This window comes from Pristiophorus japonicus, chromosome 16 (genome assembly GCF_044704955.1).
Source record: "Pristiophorus japonicus isolate sPriJap1 chromosome 16, sPriJap1.hap1, whole genome shotgun sequence".
In the NCBI taxonomy this organism is placed as follows: Eukaryota; Metazoa; Chordata; class Chondrichthyes; family Pristiophoridae; genus Pristiophorus; species Pristiophorus japonicus.
In genome coordinates, this window is record NC_091992.1 from 29,097,351 (window position 1) to 29,119,558 (window position 22,208).

Sequence of the window (22,208 nt, forward strand, 5' to 3'; positions counted from 1 at the left end):
TGGAAAAGCATTAGATAGGTGCATCTACCCTGAAAGACTTGGGAGCATGAGTGAGTTTGAGAAGAGCACATGGGGTGATGCATAGAGCACAAATAAGCAAGGGTGGTGTTAGCATGGCATCAGAATCTGTATCCCTCCTCATTTAATGTGCCCACCTGTTTGAGGTGGGCCTATTATAGGCTGCCCCTAAAAGTCCCAGAATTTCTGATGGGTCCAAAATGGGGCAAAATTCCAGCCCGTCTCCCTGCCTAGTGTTTCACTAAGTCACCTTCCCAGCCCCAGCCACTCCTGAACTGTAACCAAACGGAGTCATATTTTGACAGACCGCAGCAAATTGGAGAGTGGATCTCATTTCGTTCAGGTCTCCCACTGAAGTTTAACTCCATCTTACTCAAGGAATACTGAAGTGTTTTTTTTAATATAATACTTTATTTAAAAATAGTTTTCAAAACCTTAAAATACTTTATAATTTATTACACATGATTTTTTTTTAAATGGTGCAAATTCCTGTTTATGTTCATGAAATCAAACCATAAATTCTGGGTACTTAAAAGCAGCAATTAAATCAAGTTAAAATATGTATTGAAAGAATATATACAGATACATTTTCCCTCAGTTTTATTCTTTGGTTCGTGAACATTCCTCATACAACTTCACTTCCTTGGGGCCAATGACTTCCCATGCTTCGGCTGGTATTTTGGTAGTTGATGTGGTTTTGGCACTGTTACCGCGATAAAGAAACCCAAATCTGTGGGAACAAAAGAATACAACAGTGTGCAACGGGAACTCAGTTTGAATACAGGAGAGGTCACTCTCATCTTAGCTTCCTAATGATTTAATCCAGGTACTAATGGACGCAGGAAGTTTAATGCTCGGTGCGGCTCTGGGAGCGCTGCTAGCAGTACAGCGCCAGACTCCCCCACCAGAAATTCAAACTTGGGTCTCGGCCTCAACCAATTGATAACTGAAGTCCAGAGTCTACCCACATTGCTCAATTTCTCCTTGACCAGCAAGGGTATAGGAAAAAAAAAAACAACTTGAAACTCGTCTCATTACTGACAATGGTAATGATGTCTGTAAGCAGTGGCTTGTAGTCCTGTATGCAGTTGAGTCTCAAACCGAGCACTTCAGAGACACAATTGAATGGCACAGAGTGAACATTCCTTGTACGATAAAGGCTCCAGTGATACTAGCTAAAAAGAAAGAACTTTCAACATTTGCATCAGCCAAATTCTTACTTCAGCCCAACTGTCTATATATTTTTAAATAAAAAATATATTAATTTCATCCACAGCAAAAAGGTTTACCTCTTAAATGAATACAACCAGAATTGCTGAGGTTGCAATTCCAATAATTTATGCATGGCAGGACATCGGTCTTTGCCGTGTTTTGTTTCCCCTCAGGATGTGCTTCCATAGGAATTTCCTCAGGCCTCCTGTGGTAAACACAGCACAGGCGTGCTACTCGGCCATACAAATTACAAAGGTCCCAGATTCAATCCTTACTCTGGGCCAAGCTACTTGATCTCAGGAAGGCAGTAGTGATTACAACTTGACTCAGTGTTCCACAGGCGGAGGAGTGGAAACATCTGCCATGTCCCTTGCTCCTGATCAACATTTGACCCCCTGGTGGAAAGTCTACATGGATGCACATCAGATGGGTTGGGCTGTGATGCTCCTACAACTGGACAGTCTGCAGCACTGTCACTGCACCCACATGAAGAATGGCAAAAGGCTGCTGGTGCTCAGAGTGTCATCCTAGTGTAAGTCATCACCTTCAGAGGAGAGAAAGAAAGGGGAAGGAGCAGTCTCCCTCCTCTGAGTCTGCAAATTAATTCACAGCAGCCCCAACTAGGCCTCATGGACTTGGGCCCACATTTGCTACATATTGCCACTTTGATTCCGATAAAAGCAATAAGAATAGCTGTCGTCAGAAATAAACACAGCTTTGTACAGGAAAGCTGCAAATGAAAACCACTATCTTGTACATTCCACTGTCCAGTTCTATTACAGAACTCTCAATAATCAACAAAAAACAAAATACTGCAGATGCTAGAATAGTGAAATAAAAGAAAATGCTACAAACACTCAGCAGGTCAGGCCGCGTCAGTGGAGACAGTAAGCTGGGAGTTAACGTTTCAGGTTGATAATCTCCCGCTTCAGACGAAAGGTCATTGACTCGAAACATTAACCATAGCTTCATCTCAAAATCAAGACGCTTTGTGCAAAGTGCTAAGATCGATGCCTAAGGATACACTTCATTTGACAGCATTCAGTTTCCAGGCAACCTTCAGCTTGAACATAAGTCAATTTCATTCCTTCAGTCAGCAAGTCACCCAACTGAAGCCAGAGGTTTCTACAGATGGGCAACTTCTATGCTTTCTTGGCCAGGTCACTCAGTGAAGTGCCAGGCAATCGCGAGAACGTTCGTTTCCTACTCAGTGGGGAAAATCCAGACGGGCCACTGTCCAGCGGAACCCACCTGAATTGCACGCGACAGCTGTTTGTGGAGGGACATTGATGGCTGGCATGGGAGAGTCTGAGGTCCAGACCATCCCACCCTCCAAGCTGCAGGAGGATGTGCGGTAATGGGTGACCTGTAAAGGGAGGGGTACATAGTGAATGGAAAAATACTAGAAACTATTCTATTACAATTATATGGGCAAATACCAATAAAAATATTTTTCTTTAAGAACATACAACCATCTGGGAATGGATGATGTTTGGGGTCTTTTGCGCCCACCTGGGAGGGTGGGTAAGATCTCGATTTGCCGTCTCGTCCAGCGCTCGCTCGGTGCTGAACTGGTATGTCAGCATAGATTTTGTGCTCGGGTCCCTGGAGTGGGATTTGAGCCCCCGGCCTTCTGACTCAGAGGCGAGAGTGCTACCCACTGAACCACAGCGGTCACATGTAGAAAGCGGGAAGTAACTTTTACGAAGCTCTGCTCTCAGCTCGGCGACACTCAGTGGGGCGGGAGGGGCGGTTAGTGTGCAATTAGGCCGTTACTCGAGCTGCTTTCCCAGAAAGAGAGGCTGCTCACCTGGAATTGAGCGTCACAGAATCACCCTTTACAGCACCAGGACCCACCATTACCATCCTTAGACATGTCTGCCTAGAGTATCCAATCGACTTTGATTATGAAATGAAAGGGTTACAAGTGATTAGGCTGCAGGCTGGGCTAGTTCAGGCACCAGGCCAGTAAATTCTGCAGATTGGATAGCTACAGAGCAACTAATACCTCTGGTGGGGAAATCAAGAAGGGGACATTAGGAGGATATGTTGATGGTTAGATGAGGTAGGGTGGGAGGAGGATCGTGTGGAGCATTGTCCAGTTGGGCCAAATGGCCTATTTCTGTTCCTTACATTCTAGGTAATGTGATTGAATAAATATTTCCCCTCATGTGTCCTGATCGCAACGCACCCATAAGCTGTCAGTTAGTTTGTGGAGGTATTTATCCTATTGCAGTGATGGAGAGGACTCTCTTTTTGAATAGAAACATGGAAAGGTCAGATCAGTAGGACAGAACAATTTGACTGAAAGCAATGTGTGATCTGATCAGACGTCTCCCCGTAATGTTTGTAACAGATATAAGATTTGACTCCTTAGGTGTCGATACTAGTTAATGTGGTCTTTCTGGATAAAAAGAAAGAAAATAGCAACCTTTAGCAGCACTGTCTCATCAGACACAAAACTGGCAAATATGCAGTGATGCAGTTAGAGAGGTTTCTACAGGATGAACCCCAGTGTTATGGCATTATAGTTATTCTCATTGCTCTTTATACAATGGTGCATTAGCTATTCGGCAGGGAGTTTGTTTGTTATTAATCTATTGTGATTGTAGTTAGCGTAGGTGCTAAAGTGAATTTGAGCTGCTTAAAAGGTCATCATTTGCCTATTTTATAAAGCAAATGTCTGGCATTAAAGAACTAAAGCTAGTCTTAAAAAGGTACAAAATAACAGCCCGGAAATCACAGTTAGTGCTCTTAAAGGCTAACTGAGGACTACTTAAGATTGTTATAATTTTACTGTTTTCCAGGGCATATTAAAATGTGGTAGTTAACCATCGAATGAAATGGCAGAATCAGTAGTGACCAGCATTTGTTACCTGCAATAAGGAGCCAGTTAAACCCCTAAAATAGCACAAGACAGACCCAGGGCTTTTAATTACTCTACAACTTTCTCATCAAAGGAGCCTTCCAGACAGAGGAAAGCAAGTGTCACTGACCAAGTGCTGGAAATGGTGGAACGAGCAAGGGTTCAGAATCAATGAGATGGATGACCAGACCCCCCTCCCCAGAAAAACAATGTAGAAATGAGAGGAGTTAGCAGAAACATTCAAAAACTTGTAGGATCTTGAAGAATATTGTGATTTTTTAAAAGTATGACCCAAAGAAAACTGCTACGGTAACAGCAACAATACCATACCATTTTGGAGGACAATCCCTTGCCACAAATAGACAAGCAAGAAAGTCATCTCTGCAAATATGCCCATCCCGCCATGTTGGAAGATGCACTAAGCAGTAACAAAAGGTTACACAGTACTACACAGGCAGGAAAACTAGGGCAACAAAGCTTTGCATGAATGGGAAAATAATATGGTATAATTACAATTAGGAAGTGTGTATGACAACCTGTGCGCACGGCAAAATTCTTAAAAGGGCTTCACACAAGAAATATGCCTCTTCCAATACGTAGGATGGAGTATGTCACTGTTACTGCTCTATGTACTATTTCTTCTGCTTGCAAGATAACCTGGTATACAATGAACAAGAATTAACTCGTAGGTTGTAGCACCGAACAAATCAAGCTCCCCAATCTTCCATAGATTCTAGGAAGGTCTCCGCAGATTGGAAGGTAGCAAATGTAACCCCACTACTTAAGGAAGGAGAGAGAAAACAGGGAACTACAGACCAGTTAGCCCGTCATTAAGAATCTATTATTAAGGACATGTAACAGGGCACTTCGAAAATAATAATAGGATTGGGCAGATTCAACACGGATTTATGAAAAGGAAATCATGTCTGACGAAATTGTTATTTTGAGGTTGTAACTAGTAGAATAGATAAGGGGGAACCAATGGATATGGTGCATTTAGATTTTCAGAAGTCATTCGATAAGGTGCCACACAGGAAGTTATTAAACAAAATTAGGGCTCATGGGATTGGAGGCAATATAGTAGCATGGATTGAGGATTGGTTAACAAACAGAAAGAAAGAGTAGGAATAAAGGGGTCATTTTCAGGTTGGCAGGCTGTAACTAATGGGGTAACACAAGGATCAGTGCTTGGGCCCCAGCTATTCACAATCTATGTCAATGATTTGGATGAGGAGACCAAATGGAATATATCCAAGTTTGCTAATGATACAAAACTAGGTGGGAATGTAAGTTGTGAGCAGGATGCAATAAACAAGCTAAGTGAGTGGGCAAGAACTTGGCAAATGGAATATAATGTGGAGAAATGTGACGTTATCCACTTTGGTCAGAAAAATAGAAAAGCAGAGTATTTTCTTTTTTTTAAAATGGTGAGAGATTGGAAGATGTTGGTGTTCAGAGGGACCTGGATGTCCTTGTACACAAATCACCCGGGTGTCCTTATACACAAAACTTCATTACAAGAGGATTTGAGTATAAGAGTAAAGATGTCTTATTGCAATTATATAGGGCCCTGGTGAGACCACACCTGGAGCATTATGTACAGTTTTGGTCTTGAAGGATATACTTGCCATAGAGGGAGTGCAATTAGTCCACTAGACGGATTCCTGGGATTGGCGGGGTGGGTGGGGGTGGTCCTATGAGAAGCGATAGAGTAGACTGGTGCTATATTCTCCAGAGTTTAGGAGATCTCATTGAAACATACAAAATTCTTACAGGGCTTGACAGGGTTGGTGCAGGGAGGATGTTTCCCCTGGCTGTGGAGTCTTGAACCAGAGGCACAGTCTCAGAATAAGGGGTCGGCCATTTAGGACTGAGATGAGGAGAAATTTCTTCACTGAGGGTTGTGAATCTTTGGAATTCTCTACCCAAGAGGGCTGTGGATGCTCAGTCTTTGAGTGAATTCAAGACAGAGATCCATAGAGTTTGATATTAAGGGAAACCAAGGAATATGGGGATAGCGCAGGAAAGTGGAGTTGAGTTAGAAGATAAGCATGATAGAAACATAGGAATGTAGAAAATAGGTGCAGGAGTAGGCCATTTGGCCCTTCAAGCCTGCACCACCATTCAAGATGATAATTCCCTCAGCACCCCTTTTCTGCTTTCCCTACATACTCCTTGATCCCTTTCACCGTAAGGGCCATATCTAACTCCCTCTTGAATATATCCAATGAACTGGCATCAACAACTCTGTGGTAGGGAATTCCACAGGTTAACAACTCTGAAATGAAGAAGTTTCTCCTCATCTCAGTCCTAAATGCCTACCACTTATCCCAAGACTGTGTCCCCTGGTTCTGGACTTCCCCATCATCGGGAACATTCTTCCCGCATCTAACCTGTCCAGTCCCGTCAGAATCTTGTAAGTTTCTATGAGATCCCCTTTCATCCTTCTAAACTCCAGTGTATAAAGGCCCAGTTGATCCAGTCTCTCCTCAAATGTCAGTCCCGCCATCCCGGGAATAAGTCTGGTGAACCTTCGCTGCACTCTCAATAGCAAGAACGTCCTTCCTCAGATTAGGAAACCAAAACTGAATACAATATTCCAGGTGAGGCCTTACCAAGGTCCTGTACAACTCCAGTAAGACCTCCCTGCTCCTATACTCAAATCCCCTAGCTATGAATGCCAACATACCATTTGCCTTCTTCACCACCTGCTGTACCTGCATGCCAACTTTCAATGACTAATGAACCATGACACCCAGGTCTCGTTGCACCTCCCCCTTTCCTAATCTGCTGCCATTCAGATAATATTCTGCCCTCGTGTTTTTGCCCCCAAAGATGGTGGGGCTCATCCAGGATCTTATTGAATGGCGGAGCAAGCTTGAGGGGCCAAATGGCCTACTCCTGCTCATATTTCCTATGTTACGTAAGCTCCCATAACCATTCAAGGAAGTTATCCTTGGCACCATTAGGTAGGAGAGCATCAAGGGGGTGGGGGATAGTAAAGCCAGAGGCTTGCTTCCTCCAAGCTTGTGGCCTACACCATCATGTTCATGTTCTGTAATGTTGCCCTACAGGCACAAACTCAACTTATAGAATCACAGAAAGGCTCAGGCAACAAAAGTAGTCGTGCCTGAAGGTGGTTAACTAAGGTAGCATTATGACATCTTTGTCACTTGTTTTATTTGGAATGGAAGAACAAAGTCAAGGCACAGCCAGTATCCTCAAGCAAGCCTGTACCTAAACCCCACTTCCTTACAATGCTCACCTTGAGCATCAAAACAGCCACGCACATCAAGACCCTCTCCCAGAGTGTGTGTAAAACAAGGTTAAATGGGATGCACAGGGACAGTCTGAGTGAGCAAGATCAAGGCCAGACATCTGATGGGCAGAAGTACAGCATGGTTACTACTTCTGCTGCAAGGTCTATGGAATCAGACTCCTCAACCTGTGTACAAGTAGAAATTATTGTCTAATTGTGTACCATCAGGGGTTCATGGAAAATACATGCAAGATCCGGGGTGTGGGGGGGGGGGGTGGTGGAATTGAAAGAGTATGGAACATGCGACTATCCAGATATGATCAATCAAGCACAAATAGCTGTCTAAAATGCATTCTGCCATGAATCCCATGGCAACAACTGTGGAGCCTTCAGTGGCAAGAGGCCTTGGGCTCAAACCTTATGGATGCTGTATTGGCTGAATACAACATGCTTGATCAAATACAGACAATTTGAAGCAGGGATTCACAGACCTCAGCTATTTAAAGCTCTGCACTCAAACACATCAATAGACGGTAACAGTGGCACACCTGTAGGAGTCAAGGATCAGAGAGGCTGGGTCTCAAGCCAACAGCATACCTGGGCCATCGAGCATCACTGTACAAGTGTTAGTGGAAATGCCAGCAAGCAGATAGGGCCCAGAAACTTCAGCAGCACTGGATATGCACATCACAGTAATTAAAAAAAAATCTAGTTACATCAGATTCCAGTAGGCGGCCAGTGAAGCCCTGAAGTCAACACTTACAACAGCCACAAAAGGAATCACTTAGAAGGTTATGGCTCAAGTGTCACCCATAATTCAGCAGCACAAACAGTAACCACATTCACAATCACAAACAATTAACTCAGCACTGCGCTTGATTTGAACAATGTGCTGATTATTTATGCATCAATTGATTAGGGTAACAAAGGAACCCAGCCAAAGCTGGTATCTGAGGAACTGTGCACAAAAATGCAGTGGAGATGGTTTTGTGAAGCTTCTTTTGCAGATGTGCACTGCAGGAGCACCTCTGGTATTGGCTGAAAGGCAGCTTGAATTAGTACCTAACATAGCAATCAAGTCTTCCTTACTGTATTGATGGTTCAACAGCCAAATTCCCTCACTTCCACCCTACTATTCTGCCACGTCTTTGACATGCTATTCTTCGAAGCAAGGTCTCTTTTCAGGGCAAAGTTATGCAGCAGGCACTAAATATTCACAAGACCCTGGCTGCTATATTGTAAAGCACTCCGGTAATTTGGGACATCTCGAGCTGCTTTAGGATTACATTGGTACGCTCAATAATCAACTGGTCATAGCCCGGGTCTTGTACTGTGCTCTGTTTTGGTCAGTGGTTGCTGCAAGAGTGTAATGAGCCATGGCTGCTTGGGCTCCCAGATCCCATCCTGCTATTTTTTCGTCCCTTTCAAAGAGTAGCACAAGTGATTTTCTTAAAGCCAAGATATTGCACGCACTGCTGGTGAACAGGCATCTGTATTATTGTGTGTTGGTGATCATATCCCAGCTGAACCTTTAGAAAATATCTATGGTTCACATGGGGCACAGGCACTGTCACAAGCACCCAAATGGAAACACAAATGCAGTTAATGACCCCATGCACTCTGGTAAACCTGTAGAATGGTGTTGTCTTATTATGCCACTTGCCAGTGGGAAAAAAATGATTGGCCATGCTGAATAATACATCTGTGGCCACTTTGATTTATTATCTAAGGACAGCAAAGTGGCCAACACTGCAAATGCCACCAGTACATAAAAGGAAATTGACACAGAAATTGAGGGCTAATGGGACTGTTGATGGTCACTGGAAGCGTTATGTATGTAAACATTGTAATTGTGCAAGACTTGCCACCAGAGGGCGCAACTGTTGGAGGCCAAGGGTCACCTGCACACCTTGTGCAAGGGAGTATAAAAGGTCGTCTGCCATGCTGCTCAGGCACCCTGGAGTTGTATTAGAGACTAAGGTCACATCAGTTTTAGCTCACACTATTCAGTCTTGTAGAGTTCTTCCATACTTAATAATTGGCGACAAGTAACAGATTACGAACTTTCACGCGGCCATGGCTGCTGTTGGTATGTTAGAGAGATTTGTAGAGGGTGATGATTGGAGAAGCCTTCGTTGAGCGTCTCGACCAGTAATTAGTAGCCAACGAGCTGGATGGGGATGATAAAGCGATCGAGCGCAGGGCGATTCTCCTCAGTGTGTGGGTCAATAATATACGGCCTCATCAAGAATCTGCTAGCACCAGAGAAGACAGAGTTGGGTATGCTGGTTTGGAACCACCTCAAGCCGAAGGAGAGCGTCTTAATGGCCAGGTATCGCTTCTACACCCACCACCACCACCGAGGGCCAGGACATGGCGAGCTATGTCGCCAACCTGAGATGCCTTGCGGGAACTTGCTGGATTTTTGGGGGAAATGCTGCGGGACTTTTGTGCTTCGCATCGGCCACGAGGTCATTCTTTGCAAGCTGCTGTCCGTCGAATCCCTAGACCTGAGCAAGGCCATCACGATAACCCAGGCAGTGATAATACCAGACAGATATCTTCCCAGCATCAAAGCTCACCGGCAAGTATTGTGCATAAAACAATATCGCTAGCAGGCAGAACTGCATATAGTAAGGCCTACGCGTCTGCAGCTGTAAGACCTAGGATGACTCAGAATCCAACATCGGGCATGCGGGGGCAATCATCGAGCCCATCAATGTCGATTCAAGCACTACGTATGCAAAGGCTGCACAACGATGGGGCGCCTCCAGCGAATGTGCAAGAGTGCTGCGACATACCACGTGGCAGAGGATGATCGATCCGCCGCAGATCACGCAGTACAGGCAACTCAACTCGAGGAAGTGTATGGGGTACACAACCTTCACCACCAAGAGCCACCCTATCATGCTGAAAGTCAAACTGAACGGTATTCCGGTTTCAAAGGAATTGGACACGGGGACGAGTCAGTCAATTATGAGCCAGAAGGCTTTTGAGAAACTGCTGGGCAACAAGGCACAAAGGCCCAAACTGTGCCCAATTCAGACAAAGCTGTGCACCTACACCAAAGAGCTCATACCAGTCATTGGCAGTGTGGCAGTTAAGGTATCGTATGATGGAGCTGTGCATGATTTATCACTGGATTGTACCAGGCGATGGCCCAACGCTATTTGGCAGAAGCTGGCTGGGAAAGATTCGATGGAACTGGGACGACATCAAAGCACTATCTTCAGTGGATAATGCCTCGTGCGCCCAAGTGCTGAGCAAGTTTCCGTCGCTATTTGAACTAGGCATCGGCAACTTCACAGACACCAAGGTGCAGATCCATCTAGTCCCCAATGCAAGGCCCATTCATCACAATGCTCGAGCGATTCCATATACGAGGGAGAAAGTCAAGAACGAACTGGATAGACTTCAACGAGAGGGATTCATATCTCCAGTCGAGCTCAACGAGGGGCCAGTCCAATTGTTCCGGTATTGAACAGCGATGGCACGATCAGAATCTGCGGAGACTACAAGGTAACGATCACCGAGTCTTGTTACAAGACCAGTACCCGCTACCAAAGGCGGATGACCTGTTCACAACATTAGCGGCGGGGGGAGGAAATCGTTCACCAAGTTGGGCCTAACCTCCGCCTACATGACAGGAGCGGGCTGAATCTTCTAAAAGATTGACGTGCATCAACATGCACAAAGGGCTGTTTATATATCACAGGTGCCCTTTTGGAATTCGCTCGGCTGCTGCCATCTTCCAGAGGAACATGGAGAGTCTGCTGAAATCGGTTCCGCACACCGTTGTGTTTCAAGACGACATCCTGATTACCAGTCATGACACCACCGAACACCTGCACAACCTGGAAGAGGTTCTAAGTCGACTAGACACAGAGTGGGACGCAGGCTGAAATGCTCCAAGTGTGTTTTCCTGGCACCAGAGGTCGAATTTTTGGGGAGAAAGATTGCGCCAGACGGCATCAGACCCACGGACTCAAAAGACAGAGGCCATCAAGAACGCACCCAGACCACAGAATGTGATGGAGCTGCGTTCGTTCCTGGGACTCCAACTATTTTGCTAACTTTCTACATGGGTTAAGCACTTTGCTGGAACTGTTGCACATGTTGCTACGTAGCGGTGATGACTAGGTTTGGGGTAAATCTCGAGACAGCCTCGAAGGCGGAAAACTACTTTGTTCTAATAAGTTACTTGTACTGTATGACCTGTGTAAACGATTAGTGCTAGCTTGTGATGCATCTTCGTATGGGGTCAGCTGTGTGTTACAGCAAACCAATGTATCGGGCAAACTTCAACCTGTTGCATATGCATCTAGAAGTCTGTCTAAGGTTGAAAGAGCCTACAGTATGGTCGAGAAAGAGGCATTATCATGTGTATATGGGGTTAAGAAAATGCACCAATACCTATTTGGACTTCAGTTTGTGCTTGAAACCGACCACAAACCGCTCATTTCGCTGTTTTCGGAAAGCAAATGTATAAACACCAATGCTTCGTCTCGCATCCAAAGATGGGCACCAACATTGTCCGCCTATGACTGTTATCCGCCACAGACCAGGCACGGAGAACTGTGCTGATGCCCTCAGTCGGCTACCATTACCCACCACTGGGGTTGAAATGGCGCAGCCCGCAGACTTGCTTCTGGTCATGAATGCTTTTGAGTGTGAGGGGCCACCAGTCACTGCTCACTAGATCAGGACCTGGACCAGCCAGGATCCTGTGCTATCACTTGTAAAAAGTTGCGTCCTTAATGGGAGCTGGTCGGCTGTTCCCGGGAAAATGCAAGATGAAATTAAGCCGTTTCACCGACGCAAAGATGAAATGTCCATCCAGTCGGATTGTCTGTTACGGGGTAATCATGTTGTTTTGCCAAAAAAAGGCAGCGAAACGTTTATACGCAATACCCCCTCAGGCATAGTCATGAAGAAGACTATAGCCAGGTCGCATGTTTGGTGGCCCGGCATTGACTCGGACTTAGAATCATGCGTACACCAGTGCAACACGTGCTCACAATTGACCAATGCACCAAGGGTGGCTCCATTGAGTGTGGTCATGGCCCTCCAAACCGTGGTCCAGGATCCACGTAGATTTTGTTGGCCCCTTTCTTGGAAAGATGTTTTTAGTTGTAATGGATTGAATGTATAATGATGTCATCCAGCACATCCACTGCCACCATTGAAAGCCTCCGGGCTATGATCGCCACCCATGGCTTGCCCGATGTCCTCGTCAGTGACAATGGACCGTGTTTCACCAGCTCAGAATTCAACGAGTTTATGACGTGCAATGGCATCAAGCATGTCAGGTCTGCTCCGTTTAAGCTCGCATCCAACAGTCAAGTGGAACGGGCAGTCGAAACTATCAAGCAGAGCTTGAAACGCGTGACGGAAGGCTCCTTGCAGACCGCTTATCTCGGGATCTGCTCAGCTACCGGATGCAACCCACTCGCTCACTGGGGTTCCCCCTGCAGAATTGTTAATGGAGAGCACTCAAAACCAGGCTCTCCCTTGTCCACCCGGATCTAAGTGATCATGTGGAAACCCGGCGTCACCGGCAAAACATGTACCACGATCGCGCGACATTGATGTTAACGACCCTGTGTTTGTCCTTAATTACAGTCATGGTCCTAAATGGGTCACTGGCACTCTCTTGGCCAAGGAGGGGAATGGAGTGTTTATAGTCAAACTATTGACTGGACAAATGTGCAGAAAGCATTTGGATCAGACCAAACTGTGGTTCACCGACAACCAGGAACAACCTGAAGAGGACATCAACACACCCAACCAGCAATCGACCTCGCTGTCAATCAAGAGGATGAACCCACCATTCCCAACAGCCCTGTCAGACCAGCCGCGCCGCAGTGCAGCAATGGTCCGACCAACTCACCCATGCCAGAGTTTGAACTCAGACGATCAACCAGGGAGCGTAGGGTCCTGGATTGTCTCAACTTGTAAATAATTTGTATCAAAGACTTTGGGGGGGGGCGGGGGGCAGTGAGGTTATGTATGTAAACATTGTAACTGTAAGACTTTCCACCAGAGGGCGCAACTGTTGGAGGCCCAAGAGTCACCAGCACACCTCGTGCAAGGGAGTATAAAAGGTTGTCTGCCATGCTGCTCAGGCACTCTGGAGTTGTATTAAAGACACTAAGGTCACATCAGTTTTAGCTCATACTATTCAGTCTTGTGGAGTTCTTCCGGTACTTAACAGGAAATACCGTACATCAGGTTGAGCATATCTAGAGGTCTTCGTAAGAGATGGCATAGCTTGTTTAGAGCTTCCCTGCTTAGTAGCCTTTAATGGTACAGCTATCCAGTCATTCCCAGGTAGTTATGCCTGGAATGGTAAGCCCAGTATACATCAGACATCTTGTATCTGCCTTTACAAGTGGCTCTTTTTTTGTTCTTGTTGGCCCTTCAATCAAATTCATATTGAAAACTATACAACAGGCCATTTTCTAGCTCAGCAAAGCAAAGATTCACCTGTCGATATTTGAAAGACTCGACAGCAATGCCCATTCAACATTAGGTTTTGAATGGTTACTCATTGTGCCAAAACCAAGGATCTCACCAAGAACATCTTAAACACTTCTGCTCATTCACCACTTTCTCCAAATGGTAATTTGGCCAAATGTGCGAAATCCAAACACTCAATTTACTGCTGCGTTATCCTCCAATAGAACAGACATTTCATCCAGCACCACGGTAACTTACAGGCCAATACAGCAGTACCTACATAGACCATCAGAATAGAAGCCATTTTCCTACTCACCTTGAGCATCAAAACAAAAATTTACTTTTGGAATTCTGACTGGGGCCAAAATGGCCTACTAGCGAAAAAGAAACACATGCTTGGCAAACATATGAACAATGATGAACAGGAAAAGATCCACTGGGCCATCCAGGTTGTCCCACACAATTGTGATGCCTTGTGCACCACATATAATATATTATATACACACACACTCAGCATCCCACACAGATAAAAGCATGGGGCAAAGAATGCTGACATAGCAATGCAAGACAAAAACAACACTGTTCACATTGAGAATACATTTAAATGAAGGGAACTGGAGCACCAAGTAAAGTATCTATAAAAGATGTCAACGCGGAAAAGTATTTGAACAGTACAGCCTCCCTCCTCTGGCTTCAGCAGCTGCTTGAAGCAACAGTTCATCATATGCAATTGGCCTTTGCAAATAAAGTTGACGAAAACATTATAAATTGTGGAAAATAGGTAATTAAATTCAGCTTTTAATTGGTCCTAGAAATTCTGTATTGTCCTTGCATAGGAGGAGGAAGCAGCAATGGAAATATCTGGTCTGGTCAAGAACAATGGCGGGGGGGGGGGTGGGGGAAGGAGGGAAGACAAGCCAAGACAGGAGTCCAATTGATACATTCTTGGACTTCCCATGACAACTGGATGCAGAGCAGCATCAGTGAAAAAGTGCAAGTAATTTTGAGAATTGGAAAACTTAAGATCTAAGATGTAATACAAGTTCAAGTATTCACTGGATTCTTTTATTTGAGAGTCATTCAGTGAGCACTGCATGGTTTGATCAAGGTGCCAACAAGAAAGATAATACACTCTGGAGTGACAAGGCCATCTCCAGTGACAAATCACAGGCAACATCACTTAACGGGTGGTCAAAGACAAGCTGAGTAACAATAATGAAGTGTGGGTTTGATCCCTATATTGATTTTGCGCTATTCATTTCCATGTAGGTTGATTCAAATTGTCATTTTCTGTAATAGTGCACAAATCCCTCCATGGGCTTGCCCCTTCCTATCTCTGATCTTTTTCAGCCTCATAATCCCACAAGACGTCTGTGCTCCTCAAATTCTGCCCCCTTGAGCATCCCGGATTATAAAATCACTCAACCATTGGTGGTTATGCCTTCAGCTGTTTAGACACTAAGTTCTGGAACTCCCTCCTTAAACCTCTCCACCTCTCTTTCCTCCTTTAAGACACTCCTTAAAACCTACCTCTAACCAACCTTTGGTCATCTGCCATAATTTCTTCTTTTGTGGCTCGGTATCAAATGTATCTGTTTTGTCTTGTAACACTACTGTGAAGCGCCTTGGGACATTTTAATACGTTAAAGGCGCTATATAAATAAAAGTTATTATTAGTGACATTGCTCCCTTTCATCCTGTGACCTTCCCCCTTCATCACCCAGTTACCTGAGCAAATGCAGAGAGTGGTTGAACAGGAAAATAAACTGTATGAGTGACATTCTTGCTTTCCACATTCATATTATCCTAGGAATTCCTCAATTTAAAAAAAGATATTCAAAGTCAGCTCTAAATTCTTAAATTTGAATACCATACATTTCCTGATAATGAATTGTCAGTTATTTCTTAATAAGCCTCTAAACCACCATCATTAATCCTTCTGGGTGGATGACATCCCAATCAGTTGCAAACGAGAGTGCACCAGGGGGCAGTGCAGAGGGACAGTCAGTAAATACAAAGATGGAATCAAACCCCGAAAAGTTCACCCAGCGCTTAAAATGGAGCGCTGAAGGAACTCCTCTCCTTTAGAGTCGCAGCCAACAGCTGCAACCCAGAGTGTGCCTTGAACTCACTCCCAGCTATCCATTAATCTTCATAAAAGAGTATGGATTTTCAAAAGTGATTTGTGGCTTCGACAGATTGCCCCAGCTAAGCACCAGTGATTTAAGAGCGATTTTATCGATTTCAGACGACCTGGGGTTCTAAATGAGCAGAACTGGTGAACTCCTGACAGGTGCAGTTAATGAAAATGGCTTTTTGTAATTGGAGAAATGCTTCTTGTTCGAAAAGCGAGAACATCACTTGGATCCCGAGTAGTTACACACATAAATCTCTTAACTTCTTAAAGGTTATTTTGTTTAAACACAGCGTAGTGCTAACATCATAGGGGGTTATGAGGCTGCTCATGGTGCCAATAGTGGCACACTGGTCACTGTACACTTCAGCCCATTCGGTCCTCTGGATCTACTCAATTCCTTTTCATAAACAGCAGCAGCAAGGTTTGATCAACTAAATATTCACATGTTCTACACAAAAGTTTTAAAACTCTATTCCTCCAAGTTGATAGCCATAGAAAACATTCTCTCATTTACCTGGCAGACAGTACTTTGCAAAGCAGTTCCAAAGTCCAGATCTGGATTTCGTGGGAGACAATACTTTGCAAAGTAGTTCTAAATGCTGGAGGATGATCTCTGGAAAGTAAATGTAGAAACATTATGTACAAGTAACAACACATTTGTTCCAAGTCTATTAACCTAGCTTTTTATGCTATTGTGCGAAAAATTATTCCAGTAAACACGTTCATTAATGAACGTTGAATTTATCATTTCACATGTATGGCTTTTCCAAAAATAAATTAGTAATTGCAATATATAACAAAAGAAGTTTCTAGGATTCCTCAGCTCACTTGTAGAATCACAACATTATTTAGAGGCTGTTGTATTTATGAAACAAAAATGCATTTTTAAACCCTCTCTCTCTCTCCATTTTCCAGCCTTCTTGGTTATGCTTCCTAAACTGTTGAAAATGGAAGAACACGTCTACTGCCTCTATCAATAGTCATTCCTGGCCAGCTGAAGTACATAACACATGAAACCTCTCCCAATTCCCCCCGCCTTGGGTCCAAATTTCCCCAGGAGTTGCTCAGTTTTTTTTTGGAGCAACTTGATTTTTCTGGAGTATATTAAAAATCCCCATTCTGCACATTTAATTTGTGCCAGTGTAAGTGAGTTAGTTAGGATTTTTTTTAGTTTCGTTTTTTTTCCCCAAAAGGGGGCATTACCAGCCACCTACGCCTATTTTGGACAGCTAATAATTGCTCCAAACAAATTTAGGCCAGCATATGTGGCCACTGTGGCTGCACAGAAAAACCTTGGAGTGTTAAGAAATCAGTGCAGGTAGCCTCCAAATGACAGTGCTATGATAGGAATGCTAGTTTTTTTGTAAGTGAATGCTGAAGTATAGGGGCCACTTAAGCAAGGGGAGGGTTTTCTTTGTAAATAATAGATCAAGAGCACCAACGCTCTCGCCTAATGGATTCGTGTGCGGCATCACAGACATTGGATTTTGTCTTCTGCAGCACCAGAGAATTGCCCTGACTAGGTTTAGAAATTTAAAACTTTAGACTAAACCAAAAAAAGCATGTCAAAATGTAAACTTAAATTTTGGTGTTCAGCATTGCTTAGTGTGACTCTGATAATTCGTAATATTTTAGAACACTATGCAGCAGTGGGTGAGCTGTAAGATACTGCAGATAAGGAATTTTTATTAAAGATAGCTAGGTATTAAAGTACCAGAAAATCTTTGAAAATTCTTTTTTCCCCCGCCCATCCCCCGGCGATCAAAACTCTTCCCCGCCAACCTGTTTCTTGTAGCCTTCAGCGCGGGAAGGTAGGGTGGGACGCGTTGGGTCCCACGCTGCAGGCATCATCACAATCATGAGAGGAGCTACTGTGCATGCGCGAACAATCCAATGCGCATGCACAACACTGCTGGCACTCTTACGACGCTGGGCCCTAGCCCTGCCGGTTTGGTTTCAGCAGCACGGCCCTAGCTCCGCCCCCCCGCACTGCTTTTGCCACACCAAGGCCTAGGATGGTCCACGGAGCGGGGAGAATATGGAGCTACATTTTCGGTGCCATTTTGGGAGCAGAAAGTCGGCACACCTCAGGTAAGTATGCCGAAAAAACACAGAGGGGGAAATTTGGGCTCCTTATAACTGGTGTGGAGCCTGGATAGCTCAGTCAGTAGAGCAACAGGCTTATAATTTAATGTTCCAGAGTTCAAGTCCTTGATTGGCTACTGCTATGTTATTTATTTTTTTTTTTTTAAATGAAAAAAATGACATGATCGGAGCCCAGGAGAGGCACGAGTTCGGGGCCCAGAAGAGGAGGGGGCTCAGGGGGCAGCATGGGCCAGCCCACACTGTGATATGTGCGTGCATTAGGTCCATGCAGCAGAGCTGGTCTCCTGTCATTTTGGATAATCCTTGCCACTGGACCAAGACCTAGCTCTGTCAAGCCAGTGTGGTGGCGGGGGTCAACGGCCACCCCACGTTAAGAAAATCCACGCACAGGCATCTTCCACCCTTCAACATGTAGTTCGGGACCTGGAATATCAGGTCCCTCATTGAAACACCTGTGAACTCATCCCTTTTTGGTGTGGAAGCAAGTCATCCTCGACACGAGGGACTGCCTACGAAGAGGTTTTTTTTTTACATCAGCTGGATACCTCCCTCCCAAGACATGGGGCTGCCGATGGAGAATGGGGATGAAAACACCAAGCTAAGCTTCCACTTTGAGTATTCACCAGTCAGCTTCTACGCCATAGAAAACAAATGTTAAATTCTACAATTTTATAGGCCTCTTCCCAAATATGGATAGATTTTTACAAAGTCGCGCTTCCAACGCAAGAGCCTCGTGTAACAAGATGCACACATCGGGAATTCAGACCTGCAGGTCCGCTCACAGCGCAAGATTTCCTGCCCGTTATAATGAATGGATGGATAGAAAACCATGCTGGTTTTTGCTGACCCAAGTACCTGAATCCCTGGTATCCTCTCCCACCATGTGAATCTCTGCACTGGAAGCAGTAATTTGCAGAATCCACCACTGTGCCTCAATTTCTCCAAAACAGCAGTTCTGAGACAGAAGGCACTAATTTTATCCTGGCAATAGTACGGCATCGTACAATTTCCTCTCAGGCATCAGGTTTAATGCACCATTCACTAATAGACCGGATTACAACGATTGATATAGCAGAAGTGTTGTAATGCCCTTATTTTAAGAACAATCCCATCAGCAGTACAGCAGTGTGCTGGCTTAAGTCATAAGCTCGGGTGTGAGGCGGTGTTACATACATCTGTGCCTTCATGTGGCGAGTGTGGAGTTGCCAGTTCCAATTTTAGCCATTCCACAAATTATGCATCAAGCAGAGACAAGGAGGTTGGGAGAAATCTCAGGGCCACTGGCCCAGGGCTATTTGTGATTCTCCTAGCTTCCTGCCAAAGACCACAATTGCCAGAGGCCAGACAGCAGAAATAAGGCCATGAATAAATGACAGTACTAAGCAGAGAGGTTCTCATGCTGGAGCTGATAATCACTACAAATAGAACACGGAACAGAACCAACCACAGTCTATTACCCTCTGTTTAGCTTTGTCTGTATTCCTCCAATTCTGCCCTCTTGAGCATTCCTGATTATAATTGTAACAATAAAAGTGTTTATTAATGAGAACATTAATTCTGTGTATGTATAAATGTTAAGTGTAGATTATACAGAAAGGCTGCAGTATTAAAACAAAATGGAAGCTCACAGGCTTCCAGCATGGCCGGTTTGTGTATTGTGTTAATTGCATTAGAGGGAGCAGCGTGCGGTGGCACGGTCCCGGCCTGCAAGACCATCAGCAGGCCGGGGCCATCGGAGGGAGCAGCGTGCGACAGTCCGGCCTGGATACCGGCACGGTCCCAGCCTGCAAGACCATCAGCAGGCCGGGGCCATCGGAGGGAGCAGCGTGCAGCAGCATACCACTGCAGGAGGGAGACGGCTGCGAAGTCCGGTCGCTGATTGCAGTGCGGACAGGCACAGCAGGAGGGGAGAAGGAGCAGCAAGAGTTTGTAGAAGAAAGTGACCGGGGTCGAGGAAAGGCGTGAGTCTGGTGCCCAGAAGGGGCAAGGGCCCAGGGGCAGCATGGACCAGCCCACATTGCTATATGTGTGCGCACTAGGTCCGTGCAGCAGAGCAGGTCTCCAGTTAGTCTTGGTTAACCCTTGCCACTGGACCAAGACCTAGCTGTCAAGCCCGTGTGGTGGCTGGTGTGCAACGGCCACCACACATTAAAAATATCCAAGCACAGGCATCTTCCACCCTCCAAGATGTAGTTCAGGATCTGGAATATTAGGTCCTTCATTGAAACACCTGTGAACTCATCCCTTTTTGCCGTCATCCTCGCTTCGAGGGACTGCCTATGATAATTGGAAAGCAATTAACCTAATCAAGAGATGGCTGGGCCAATTCAGACAGACATGGATGAGGAGAGAAAATAAGGGACTGCCCTGGGACCAAGATCCAATCCCGAGGAACAATGGCTTTGAGAGGTATAAGTACTAACTCAAGCCACAGTTTGCTCTCTTTTTTTTCTCTCCTGGACACAAGGCAAGACCTCCTGCTCAAAGACCAGCCAAAACAGCAGGTCGTGGGTTCATCCAGCCAGCCAGAGGGAAGTAAAGTATATCGCTTTTTATTATAACCTCATTGTATCTCTGTTGTAACGAAGGTAGATCCGTAGGATAATTGCTGTTAGATGTGCATGTGTGTGTGTTTTTAATATAAACTATTCCGAATTGTTTGAAGAATCGTCTTGCTGTCAATTTAATGCCAGAGATTTAGAAATCTTACAAATTGGTGGAGAATATGGGCATCTGGCGAGACAGCTTTTTGATGATTCTTTTGAACAATTGGAAACTTTGGGAGTTGCGAATCTAACCTGTGTTGCGAAGTATAATATAAACAATTAAACAGATCGAGAGAAATTGCGTCTTAAGAAGCAGTCGTCTTGATAGTTGTAACTTTTTAAAAGTGAGGACCCACCAGTAGTTATATTCAAAAGACACAGGATGAAGGGATCGGTCATGGACAGAAAGCCAACAATAAAAAGAAATGCTACGTTAGTTTATCAGGAGAAGTTGTTCAAAAAGTTCCCGATACAAGCTGCTGTGGCACGGTATCTCCACAAGGATCAACCTGCGTCCTTCAGGGAGATGGTGAAACTTATCCAGGAGAGAGAGTAGGTAAGGGAGAGCCAAGGCCAAAACGGGCAAACAGTTTCGTGGCATTCAGCGCATTTTGTTGTGCCCGGAGAGATGAGGAATTAATAAGGCAGGATGCCAAAGTGATAAGATTTGAAAGAATTGCAAGTAAAAGAGATTCAACTAAGAGATTGAAGATATAAAACAACAAAAGGAAGGTGGCCTCCAACTTGTGAAGCAGTTAAAATAGGGAGAAATACAGCATTTAAGACAAGAAATTGGCCAATTAAACCATAGCATTAGGCAATTAGAAAGAGGGGCCGAACAGACAGCTTCATTGCTACAACAACAAAGCCTCTCAAATTTAAATGCCACAGCAGCCGTTGTTGAAGCAAATTAAAACAAATTAGAGCTAAAAAATATATAAATTGGAAAACTTGAGGCTCCAGCAAGAGATAGAAGATGCTAGGGGAGCATTAAGGGAAGTAATTAAGAAGCCACAAAGGGAGGCAGACCACTCCCAGTGCCAACTAGAAATAGCGAGGCTAAAAAGTAGCAGACCCTGATATCCACAGTAACACGGGGAGCCATAACAGACAGCAGAAGGGGAAAAAGGGGGAAACAGATTGGGAAGTCAGTATAATCCCCAGGAGAGTAGTGGAGAATGGGATACCTTGGAGATACAAGAACCAATCGTAGCCATAGTAACTACTTCTTTACGACGTAATACGCACGGTCGCATCACCAGTAACCATACTGACTCACGGCCCATATCTGGTGCTGAAGCCATGGCGTGTAGCCACAAGTTGGGGTCCATTAATGATGGGGATGACCCACTGGAAGTTAATAGGAGGTGGGCAAATTTCAGGAGGGGTCACCCAGAGTTGGAAGAGAGACTTAACACGAGTCCTCCTCTTGGCCTGTTCCACTTCCCTAAAGATAATCTGCCAGACGCAGTCCTCCAGCATGGGGCAGCGGCCGATGCACTCATGACTGAGATCCTAAACCATTTAGGGATCCAAAACTTGAACTTAGTGGCTCTGCTTAATCAGACCAAGCAGCACCCAGAAGAGACCCCCTAGAGCCTTCAG

General features: G+C 44.9%; 1 protein-coding gene across 3 annotated transcripts in view; it reads right to left on the reverse strand.

Moving 5' to 3' along the window:
• Positions 1-409: 409 nt before the first annotated feature.
• rilp (Rab interacting lysosomal protein) overlaps positions 410-22,208 on the reverse strand; it is a 61,193-nt gene continuing 39,394 nt past the window's right edge. For 2 of the 3 annotated variants that reach the window (XM_070858097.1, XM_070858095.1), the window contains 2 exons: positions 2,482-2,596; positions 640-748 (listed from right to left, as the gene is read on the reverse strand). In XM_070858097.1, the coding sequence (XP_070714198.1) occupies positions 725-748; positions 2,482-2,596 (139 nt within the window). In that variant the 3' untranslated portion in view covers positions 640-724. Of the gene's footprint in view, positions 749-2,481; positions 2,597-22,208 lie in introns of all 3 variants that reach the window. The other variant, XM_070858096.1, reaches the window with a different exon arrangement.